We start from the raw sequence: 12,696 nt of genomic DNA on the forward strand, positions 1-12,696 counted from the left end.
CATGCCAATATAGCCAGGTACTAGCTATGCTACAAATAAACATCCTCCAAGAACATATCCCTGGATTTTATTTTTTTAAATAAAAGGGCGGGATTTGGGAGAAGTGCACGCCTCAGTCCCCTCAGCACAAATTTTCCCAGTAAAGCATTACTGCCTGTAAGACTCAATCTGCTGCGAGCCATCCAGTCTAATGGCAATACAGATGACACAAGACTACATAAACAAAGTTTAACTTCCGAATGATCAGCTAGCTATATGAGAATCGTAATAATCTAGCTAGCCAGCTAGTTTAACTGGCAAAAACGACAGAAAACAAATGTTTTGCAAGGTCGATGATTACAGTTGCTGTTAATTCTTTGTGACTAGCTAGCTACTAATACTTCTTTGCTAGCCAGTTGTCCTATTGACTTACTATGGGGTTGCAATCTACTACAGTGCGTATTGTAGGTAGGTAAACATGCCAAAATTAATACACTATGCATTTATTCACGTATTGTAGTCGGGCAACGTTTCATTCTGATGTCTGAGTTTATTTTCTCTTGCTTCAGCCCAAATAATGGATTTCAATAAATATTGTGTTGTTTTTATGTGGTTGCGTCATATTTCTGTGCATACTTTCTGTTGAAGCTTTCATCAATGCGTGCTTCAAAATGTGTTCAAGCGGAGTACACATCCGAGAAGTGCCCTCCATGCTACGTTTCACATACTTTGATTTGGACTCATAATCTGACTGATGCGTGCTCCAATTTGTGTGCTCAGCGCACGGTAGGTAGTATGCACATTGAGAAACACTCAGGGGATGTGGTGTAGTGGTTCCAGTATAGATCTCACCTGGTATGGACAGGGGATGTGGTGTAGATCTCACCTGGTATAGACAGGGGATGTGGTATAGATCTCACCTGGTATAGACAGGGGATGTGGTGTAGATCTCACCTGGTATAGACAGGGGATGTGGTGTAGTGGTTCCAGTATAGATCTCACCTGGTATAGACAGGGGATGTGGTATAGATCTCACCTGGTATAGACAGGGGATGTGGTGTAGATCTCACCTGGTATAGACAGGGGATGTGGTGTCGTGGTTCCAGTGTAGATCTCACCTGGTATATACAGGGGATGTGGTATGGATCTCACTTGGTATAGAAAGGGGATGTGGTGTAGATCTCACCTGGTATGGACAGGGGATGTGGTGTAGATCTCACCTGGTATATACAGGGGATGTGGTGTAGATCTCACCTGGTATGGACAGGGGATGTGGTGTAGATCTCACCTGGTATAGACAGGGGATGTGGTGTAGATCTCACCTGGTATAGACAGGGGATGTGGTGTAGATCTCACCTGGTATAGACAGGGGATGTGGTATAGATCTCACCTGGTATAGACAGGGGATGTGGTGTAGATCTCACCTGGTATAGACAGGGGATGTGGTGTAGATCTCACCTGGTATAGACAGGGGATGTGGTGTAGATCTCACCTGGTATAGACAGGGGATGTGGTATAGATCTCACCTGGTATAGACAGGGGATGTGGTGTAGATCTCACCTGGTATAGACAGGGGATGTGGTGTAGTGGTTCCAGTATAGATCTCACCTGGTATAGACAGGGGATGTGGTATAGATCTCACCTGGTATAGACAGGGGATGTGGTGTAGTGGTATAGATCTCACCTGGTATAGACAGGGGATGTGGTGTAGTGGTTCCAGTATAGATCTCACCTGGTATAGACAGGGGATGTGGTATAGATCTCACCTGGTATAGACAGGGGATGTGGTGTAGTGGTATAGATCTCACCTGGTATGGACAGGGGATTTGGTGTTGTGGTATGGATCTCACCTGGTATGGACAGGGGATGTGGTGTTGTGGTATGGATCTCACCTGGTATGGACAGGGGATGTGGTGTAGTGGTATAGATCTCACCTGGTATGGACAGGGGATGTGGTGTTGTGGTATGGATCTCACCTGGTATGGACAGGGGATGTGGTGTTGATCTCACCTGGTATGGACAGGGGATGTGGTACTCTCTGCAGCTCTCCTGTACCCAGGTAGTCTCCCAGACAGTCCTATAGCTGTTCTCATACAGGTAGCAGGTTATGACCGTCAACAGAGGGACCAGGTAGAGCACAGAGAACACCCCGATGCGGATCATAAACTTCACCAGCTTGTCCTGGTTCTCCTTCTCCAGAGGGATCTCCATACGCACGCGGTTCAAAGCAAGGATTCCCGCTAACAGTAATGCCACGCCCACCTAGAATCAGACAGAGTTGATATTGAAGGAATAGACAAAAGATGTCATAAGAAAGACCAGGAAGTAAATATGGTATATTTGTTGAGTAACGAGCAGTTCCATTCAGATCCACTTTTTAATGAATGATGAGATGTGTATGTCTGTGGTATAATCAAAGGAGCAGGCACAAACAGTGTCAACACGTTTACTGAACTTTGTGTAAACGTAAACTTTGTGCACACATGAATCACCTAGGTTTTGTCCCAAAGCCACCCTAATGCCTACATATAGGGGCTAGTCTACCAATTGGGACACACCTACTTCCTCTGTGACTCATTCCAGCCCACTCACCAAAACATCCAGACCCAGTGGAGCCAGCAGAAACCATCTCAGCGCTGTGCGGTCATACAGCCCCACGAAACACACCCCGCTGACACTATCCCCTTCTATCTTGTTCATAGCTGTTAAAGTGATGGTGAGACAACCAGGTAGGCCCCAGGCACAGGCATGGAAGATCAGGGCCTTCTTCTCTATGGCCTCACTGCCCCACTTAGGCACGGCAGCCAAGAACCAGGTGAGGGTGAGGATGACCCACCACACACTGCCGGCCATAGTGAAGAAGTAGAGTATCATAAAGAACAACGTGCACACCTGGATGGAGAGAGGGAGGAGGGGAGAGGAGTGGGAAGGGAGGGGGGAGGGGAGAGAAGAAGGGGGGGTTGAGTGGAGGAGTGGAGAGAGGAAGAGGAGGTGAGAGAGGAGGGGAGTGGAGAGAGGAAGAGGAGGGAGAGGGGAGTGGAGGAGGGGAGAGGGGAGTGGAGGAGTGTGAGAAGAAGGGGGGGTTGAGTGGAGGAGGGGAGTGGAGAGAGGAAGAGGAGCGGAGAGAGGAGGGGAATGGAGAGAGGAAGAGGAGCGGAGAGAGGAGGGGAGTGGAGAGAGGAAGAGGAGCGGAGCAGAGAGAGGAGGGAGTGGAGGAGGGAAGAGAAGAAGGGGGGGTTGAGTGGAGGAGGGGAGAGAGGAGGGGAATGGAGACAGGAGGGAGAGGGGAGTGGAGGAGGGGAGAGAGAGAGAGGAGGTTGAGAGGGGAGGGGAGGTTGAGAGGGAGAGGAGGGGAGAGGGGGAGGGGAGTGGAGAGAGGGAGAGGTGGGGGCGGGGGCAGGGAGGAGGGGGTAGAGGAGAGAGGGAGAGGGAGAGGGGGGAGGGGATGAGGGGATGAAGAGGGTAGAGGAGAGAAGGAGAAGAGAACGAGGTTTAGAGAAGACTGAAGAAATAGAAAATCCAAGAACATAAAACATATCATTTGAGTTTTTTTGTTACAATATCCCTGAATGTCAAAGAGAAAATAGAAAATCAATCAATCGGTTATCAATGAATCAATCACTAAGCCAATGAATGGTCACCTTGTTGTGTGAGCCCTGGGTGACTGTGGATGCCCGGAAAAGGGCGGAGCTCGCCGCGTGGCACGCCACCCGGTCCTCCAGCAGGAAGCCCAGCAAGAACACCAGCGACACCATCATATAGCACATGGCGTAGAAGATGATTGGGCGCTCCGGGTAGCGGAACCTGGACACATCGATGAGGAAGGTGAGGAAGGTGAAGAGGTTTGCCGAGAGACAGACAATGGACACCATGCCGATGAAGTAGCGGGCAAACACCAGCTCGTCCCGCTGGAAATACATGTTGGGGCAGGGGGGCGAGCAGTCCGTCACACCCAGGAAGGAGTAGCCCAGGTCGGGGTCGATCTTCAGCTCACGGGGGCACCAGAAGCCATAGTCGTGCTGGACGGAGATGGGCGACTCAGTGGAGTCTGCGCTGGAGAGCAGGTCTCCAGGACGGGGGTATGGCTCGTCACAGTCTGGGAACCTGGTGAACGGAGAGGAAACAGCTTATGTTAGACTCATTATATTTACCTTACAGAAAGACACAAAGCTATAAACCTTTATTTTACGGGACAGTTTCCTCAGATTCAACCTTGTATTTTCAAGGAAATTATATGTTACTATTGTGTAATTAACATTTTGCCGTGTCATGAGGTTATGGTACAGAAATTAGCAAGTATTTTCTGAATAATGTGTGGTAATAGGATGAAACATAAATTGTATTTGTCTCAGGTGTGTAAAGATACACTGTGTAAAAGTGTACGCTTCACATTTTCAAACAGTACATTTATATTTTCCAACAGGGCTATACAATTGGATGAGGGTTTCTTCTCGCCATGAGTAGCCTCGTTTCACTGCCAAAAATAAAATTAAACCATCTAGTGTTCAGCGAAATAACAACGCAATGAGAAATACAGGCAGCCTAGTCAAATAATTAACATCCAATCACATTAACCATTACTCTCTCGTGCGAAACCTTCACTCTTGCTCAGACATTCAGAAACGAAACATGACAATTTAAAAATGAGCCAAGGGAGTTTAAGCAAGAATAAAGAGGACTTCCGAGTAGTAAGACGTATAAAAGCAACAGATAACTGTCAGGTGTGTGCGTACTGGTAGCGAAGTCAGGTGCAGGAGAGCAGAGAGTTGTGAACAGGCGAGAGCAGAGAGTTGTGTACACGTTATTGTGGCAGGAGAAACCAACAGACGGACGCAACTGCGTCAAAACCTCCAGCCCATAGGCAAAGGTGCAAAACGTGCAAAACAGTCACAACAGTTTATGTTTAACAATCAACGTCTTCGTGAACAACACGGTATAAGCAAACCAGTCCGGCGCGTCAACAATTAACACGTAACACAAACAATTTCACACAAAGACATGAGGGGGAACAGAGGAGAAATACATGCAGTGTGATTGGGAAATGAAAACCATGTGTGCAGGGAACAAGACAAAACAAATGGATCAATGAAAAATGGAGCGGCGATGGCTTGAAAGCCGGTGACGTCGACCGCCCGAACAACGAGAGGAGCCGACTTCGGCGGAAGTCGTGACAATAACATTAATAAGAAGGTGCTAGAAGAGTATTATATGGTGATCTACCGAGTGTCTAGGACAGGCAAAACCCATACTATTGTAGAGGACTTCATTGTTCCTGCTGCAGTGGATATGGCTGGGACAATGCTGGGGGAAAAGGCCCCAAAAAACAATGCTGGGGAAAAGGCAAAAAAAACTATACAGACAATGACTTCATCAAACAACACTGTTTCACAACGCATCAGTGACATGGCAGGAGATGTTTTGAAACTATTACTACTTCGCATACAAGCCAGTGAATTATATGCGTTACAGCTGGATGAGTCAACAGACGTGGTGGGACTGGCACAGCTCCTGGTATATGTCCGTTATGTTTATGGGAGGGTCAATTAAGGAAGACATCCTCTTCAGGAAACCAGGACAACATGAGAGGATATTTTTAAAGTACTGGACAGATTTATGACATCAAATGGACTTTGGTGGTAAAGATGTGTTGGTATCTGTGCTGATGGCACAAAAGCCATGACAGGGAGACATAGTGGAGTGGTAACGCGCGTGCAAGCAGTTGCTCCCAACACCACTTGGGTACACTGCAGCATCCACCGAGAGGCTCTTGCTGCCAAGGGAATGCCTGACAGCGTGAAAGACATTTTGGACACTACAGTGAAAATGGTTAACTTTGTTAAAGTAAGGCCCCTGAACTCTTGTGTATTTTCTGCATTATGCAATGATATGGGCAGCGACCATGTAACGCTTTTACAACATACAGAAGTGCGCTGGTTATCAAGGGGCAAAGTATTGACACGTTTTTTTGAATTGAGAGACGAGCTTAAAAGTTCTTTACTGACCATCATTTTCACTTGACGAGTTTCTCACATGACTGGTCTATCTCGCCTGAATGATATGAAGCTCGGATTACAGGGACACTCCTCAATGTGCGGGACAAAATTGAGGCTATGATTAAGAAGTTGGAGCTCTTTCCTGTCTGCAATAACAAGAACAACACACAGGTCTTTCCATCATTGTATGATTTTTTTGTGTGCAAGTGAAGTCAAGCTTACGGACATTGTCAAATGTGATATATGGAAGTACCTGAGTGAGCTGGGTGAGCAATTACGCAGATACTTTCCCAAAAAGGATTACACAAACAACTAGATTCGTTATCCCTTTCATGCCCTGCCTCCAGTCCACTTACCGATATCTGAACAAGAGATCCTCATCGAAATTGCAACAAGCGGTTCTGTGAAAATGTAATTTAATCAGAAGCCACTGCCAGATATCTGGATAGTGCTGCGCTCAGTTTCTTGCCTTGGTAAATTGTGCTGTTAAGACACTGATGCCCTTTGCAACCACGTACCTATGTGAGAGGTGATACTCGGCCCTGACTAGAACGAAAACTAAATACAGGCACAGACTGTGTGTGGGAAATGATTTAAGACTGAGACTCCAATACAACCCAACATTGCACAGTTATGTGCATCCTTTCAAACACACCCTTCTCATTAACCTGTGGTGAGTTATTCACTATTTGTTATGAACAAATAAGGTTTTATATGTAAGATGGTTAAATAAAGAGAAATATTATTGATTATTATTATACTATTAATTGGTGCCCTGGTTCTATAAGAGCTCTTTGTCACTTCCTATGAGGGCCAGGTTGTGACAAAAACTCACACTCATTCTTATGTTTAATTCATGTACTGTATAGTGTGTGTGTGTGGCAGGCTTACAATGATGGCAAAAAACAACATTTGAGAGTGTGCTGACCCTGGTGCTAGAGGGGGTACGCAGTTGGAGGTTGAATGTTTGAAGGGGTACAGGACTATAAAATGTTTGGGAACCACTGCCCTAGAGTACAGTAGACTACTAACCTGTTACAGTCCATCTCTCCTGGCCAGGTGACTCCGAACATGTCCATGAGTTTGTAGCAGTCTCCCTTGGCTCTCTGGCACGGCCGTCGGCAGGGCAGTGTCATGCGTCCATACTCAGTACACACCGGAGCATAGAGGGCACACAGGAACATCCTCAGCTCTGAGGAACACTGCAGGTTCACAATGGGGTGGAAGGGCTGTGGAGGGGAAAACACACAGCTGTCAGGAAGTGTATATTAATGCAGTGTTTTGTGGGGGGGGATTAAAATTGATTTACACAAAATACTCTGTAATGTCAAAGTAGAAGATTGTAACACTTGTAAAAAATAAGAATGCATTTTTTAAATAATATATCTTGATTAGATAAGCATTCAACCCCCTTTGGCAGCGATTACAGCTGTGAGTCTTTGTGGGTAAATCTCAAACTCAAACAAATACTTGGGCAGTACAACATATATACCATATACCGGGGTATTTGGAGAAAGCCATGGGATGGTTTTTCAATATCTTCAGTAACATCAAAACTATTTATTTGAAGTGTTTCAATAAATTGTCATATTTGTAGTGACTTGTTAAGTTAATACTTGCAGTCAACTTGTGCAGTGTGTTAGGAGATGTATTTTCATTTCACCTGCCACATTATTTGACATTATGAAGCGTACCGTAGTTCCCCCTAACAGTTGAGACAGTGTTCTTCATTTCACCTGCCACATTATTTGACATTATGAAGCGTACCGTAGTTCCCCCTAACAGTTGAGACAGTGTTCTTCATTTCACCTGCCACATTATTTGACATTATGAAGCGTACCGTAGTTCCCCCGAACAGTTGAGACAGTGTTCTTCATTTCACCTGCCACATTATTTGACATTATGAAGCGTACCGTAGTTCCCCCTAACAGTTGAGACAGTGTTCTTCATTTCACCTGCCACATTATTTGACATTATGAAGCGTACCGTAGTTCCCCCTAACAGTTGAGACAGTGTTCTTCATTTCACCTGCCACATTATTTGACATTATGAAGCGTACCGTAGTTCCCCCTAACAGTTGAGACAGTGTTCTTCATTTCACCTGCCACATTATTTGACGTTATGAAGCGTACCGTAGTTCCCCCTAACAGTTGAGACAGTGTTCTTCATTTCACCTGCCACATTATTTGACATTATGAAGCGTACCGTAGTTCCCCCTAACAGTTGAGACAGTGTTCTTCATTTCACCTGCCACATTATTTGACATTTAGAAGTTCCCCTAACAGTTGAGACAAGTGTTCTTCATTTCACCTGCCACATTATTTGACGTTATAGCAAACAGTTGAGACAGTGTTCTTCATTTCACCTGCCACATTATTTGACGTTATGAAGCGTTCAGAGTTGCCCTAACAGTTGAGAGTGTTCTTATTTCACCTCATTATTTGACATTATGAAGCGCCGTAGTTCCCCTAACAGTTGAGACAGTGTTCTTCATTTCACCTAAAACAAGATGCAAAGTGTTCTTCATTTTCATTTGACATTTTTAGTTCCCCTAACATTTTAGAACACAGTTTGAAAGTAGCGAGTATAGCAAAATAGAGCATTCAGAGTTGCACTCATTGATTAATCAAACTCATCTTCTTGCCCTCTAAAGCAAGATGCAATTTGATCCATCCTCAAATTGGCTGGTGATCATTGCTAGACAGCCATTTTCAAGTCTTGCCATAGATTTTCAAGCTGATTTAAGTCAAAACTGTAACTTGGCCACTCAGGAACATTCAGTGTCATCTTGGTAAGCAACTCCAGTGTATATGAATGTCTCTTCCAGTGTCTGTTGGAAAGCAGACTGAAGCAGGTTTGCCTTTTCTTAGCTCTATTCAATTTATTTGAATCCGAAAAAACTCCCTAGTCCTTGCCAATGACAAGCATACCAATAACAGGGGATCATCATAGCTTTCACCTGGACTCACCTGGTTCAAACACACTGCATCTACCACAGAACATGTTAAACACACAACCTTTCAGCCTTAAAGAGACACACACAGACAGCAGAACAGTCTTCTAAAGCAGAGTAATATACATGTGCAGCCAAAAGAGCTCAAACAGACAGGAACATCTTGTCGGACATAGACTGACAACCCTACCCCCTATCCTCATGATACTCCTCCCCCCTTTCTCTCCCCTTCCTCCCTACGCCTGGCACAATAAGACAGAGGGAGGAGTAGGACAAGCTTGGTAACCCCCCATGCATTCTGGGAGAGAACGGTAGCTAGGCAGCAGCTCTGGGGTATGGCTTTAGTATGCAAATCCCCAGGGGGAGTGAAGAGAGGGCCCCCACCAGCCCCCAAGGAGGGGAAGGGGGACAAGACAGGTGAGAGTGAAATGGAATTTCACTAAAAGAGTCAGAGGGAATACTAGTGGTGGGTATTGGAACAGAACAGGCCAGAACATACCAGAACAGGCAAGAACATACAGTACCAGAACAGATAGGATCAGAATAGGATAGAACAGGCTTAGTTTTCAGTGGATATCTTAAATGTATAAGGACAAGGGGTGTGTAAGAGACTGTGGGTCATGACGTGGCCCATTCTCGGTATTGATTGTGGTCTCTCTCTCTCTCTCTCACACACACACACACGGTTTAGTTATCTCAGGATGTGAATTCCTGGAGGAGACTCTCTCTCCCTGGTCATGCAGAAAGAGACACAGAGAGAACAGAGAATTTCACATGGCGAACTCTTTAAGGGAGGGTATGACGAGTGTGTTTCATTTGGTGACCTTAGAGAGGACAGGAAACACAACTATATCTCTCAATATATACATTTATCAATTATGGGGTTTCAATCTAATTCTTGTATAAAATGAGTAAAGATTATACTATTCGTAAAATGATGTAATATGATGTTAAACCTTTAATGTGAAAGAATTGTATTCCCTTTAAAGTTTAACTAAGTCATTGGCCCGCCCCGTGAGCACAGACATGATCTGGCGTTATAGACCCGCCTTTTCTATTGTCACGAATAAAAACCCCTCCTGAGGAAATCCTCTTCCCACAGCGTGTGCTTTGATTACGAATAGTTATTCCATTTCTAACCATACCACGTGGAGCATGGGCTACGCGGCTGGAAATGGTTAAACTCTGAGACTATCCATCCCTACAGAGTAAGAGCAAATCTTAGATACTAATTACTAGTCTGCAGCTAGAAATTATGTCAACCTGGGATGCGAAGACTGACAACTGCCGAAACATCTATCCTATGAGAACGAAAGACTTTGATCTTCTGGGAAGCAGAGAGAGAGAGCCCCAGGACAACAGCACAATTAGACCCAACCAAATCATGAGAAAACAAAAAGATAATTACTTAACACAGAAAGAATTAACAAAAAAACAGAGCAAACTAGAATGCTATTTGGCCCTACACAGAGAGTACACACAGAGAGAGAGAGAGAGAGAGATCACACAGAAAACATATCCAATTTGAAAATCCCCATACCTACTGGGTGAAATCCACAGAGAGACCAGAGACCCAAAATTAAGGAAAGCTTTGAGAGCTCTCAAGAGAAGACAGGCTATGTGAGCCCACAAAATGAGAAACTGAGAGCCCAAGATGACCATATTAGAGAGACATATTTCCCCAGATCACACAGATCCACAAAGAAGAAAACATATCCAATTTTGAAAAACTCCCATACCTACTGGGTGAAATTCCACAGTGTGCCATCACAGCAGCAAGATTTGTGACCTGTTGCCAGAGAAAAGGGCAACCAGTGAAGAACAAACACCATTGTAAATACAACCCATATTTATGCAATTTTATCTTGTGTCCTCCAACAGACAGACGTTAATTTTTGTTGTTTTTCCAACAGAGATCACGATGACACACTGGGCGGAAATATATATTGATTGCAATTCATTTCATTTCCGAAAGAGTGAGCGTTTATGTGCAAAGGATTAGCATTTCAATTCATGTAATTATCAACTGTGTAGTGACTCCTGTCTTTCCCGCCCTCTTCAGTCCACACCCACTTCCCTTTGTCCACCAAGCTGTCATATCAGCTTAGCCCACTAGGGAACCTCCCCTATCATTTCCTTTAATAACAATAACTGTTGTTTGTTTATGCATTTCTGTGCTTATTTAGTTAGTTAGTAAATAAATGATTAAGACAATTGGTGTACAGGTGATTCATAGTAAAGGCTGGGTTCGTGCAGATAACCCACAATTTACGACATTTGGAATGAGAATAACGTGAGGTAAAGAATAAATCATTAATTAGAAGACTAATTGATCAGATATTAAAATATATGAAGAGTTATATTAGGAAAATTATAACTTTGTAATCTGAAAATTATAACTTTGTAATTTTCCTTGGTGCCCCAACTTCCTAGTTAATTACATTTACATGATTAGTGTAATCACGTAATTATATTTACAGAGAATTGATTTAATAAAATAACAGTCTTCACTTTAATGATGCCAAAGACACAACAATTGTTTTGGGTCATGAGAAATATGATTTATTAAACAACGGGAAGTTGTGTGACTAAACATAACCTATATTAACATAACCTATATTAACATAACCTATATTAACATAACCTATAACCTTTTTTAAATTAACCTTCAGTTGAAGTCGGAAGTATACATACACCTTAGCCAAATACATTTAAACTCAGTTTTTGACTTCACCTATTTCAACTTCACCTATATTAACTTCACCTATAATAACATAACCTATATTAACTTAACCAATAATCTTTATTAATTTAACCTATATTAACATAACCTAGAATTTGTATTAACTTAACCTTAATTAACTTAACCTATAATAACATAACCTATATAAACTTCACCTATAACCTTTATTAATTTAACCTATGTTAACATACATTTTATTAACTTAACCTATAACCTTTATTAACTTAACCTACAATAACATAACTGTCACGATCGTCATAATGATTGGACGAAGGCGCAGCGTGTGTAGAGTTCCACATATTTTAATCAATCGAAACTCACCAAACTAAACAATAAAGCACAAATGAAACGTGAAGCTAACAGTGCTACTAGGCACAATGGGGGAAATGGCTACCTAATGATGATACCCAATCAGAGACAACAATAAACAGTTCTCTCTGATTGGGAACCATAACAGGCCAATATAAACCATTAATCACCTAGATGACCCACCCTAGTCACAATCACACCCAACCAACATAGAGAATAAACAGCTCTCTATGGTCAGGATGTGACAATAACCTATATTAACTTAACCTATATTAACAGACACACACACACACACAAACCCACTCTTCCTATGACTAAGATAGGAGGCACATCCACCAGTCATTCATCATCATCATAGCTTAGCCTACATACTGTATTACACCAGTCATTCACCATGATGTAGAAATGTAGCTCCAGTAGACAGGATCTCATTTCTGTTCAGTCTGGGCTGCCTCCCAGACGTCTGGCTCTATTTAAAGGGATTAGGATTACTGTTTGGCTTGCCGATTCCCACACAAAGCAACCACATCACATTTACATCCAGACAGCTTTTGTAAATGCCTTGTACATATCAAATGCAATATTTCTGCTTTCAGATTTTCTATCCACCATGACATAAAGGTGGTGACGTTGGTGTCATTTTATTATGGCTTAGTGACTGTTGGAACATGAGGCTGGACAAAATAATGAATGAATTCAACCCTCAAATACAGTTTTTG

The 12,696-nt window shown here is 43.4% G+C and overlaps 1 protein-coding gene across 1 annotated transcript in view; it reads right to left on the reverse strand.

Moving 5' to 3' along the window:
• The window catches only part of LOC118387086 (frizzled-3-like), a 41,585-nt gene that overhangs the window by 16,241 nt on the left and 12,648 nt on the right, over positions 1-12,696 (reverse strand). Inside the window, exons 3-6 of the mRNA XM_035775238.2 lie at positions 7,005-7,201; positions 3,621-4,083; positions 2,572-2,871; positions 1,990-2,241 (exon numbers count right to left, since the gene is read on the reverse strand). Coding sequence (XP_035631131.1) covers positions 1,990-2,241; positions 2,572-2,871; positions 3,621-4,083; positions 7,005-7,201 — 1,212 coding nt within the window. The remainder of the gene's footprint in view (positions 1-1,989; positions 2,242-2,571; positions 2,872-3,620; positions 4,084-7,004; positions 7,202-12,696) is intronic.

Source organism: Oncorhynchus keta, chromosome 8 (genome assembly GCF_023373465.1).
Source record: "Oncorhynchus keta strain PuntledgeMale-10-30-2019 chromosome 8, Oket_V2, whole genome shotgun sequence".
NCBI classification, from domain to species: Eukaryota; Metazoa; Chordata; class Actinopteri; order Salmoniformes; family Salmonidae; genus Oncorhynchus; species Oncorhynchus keta.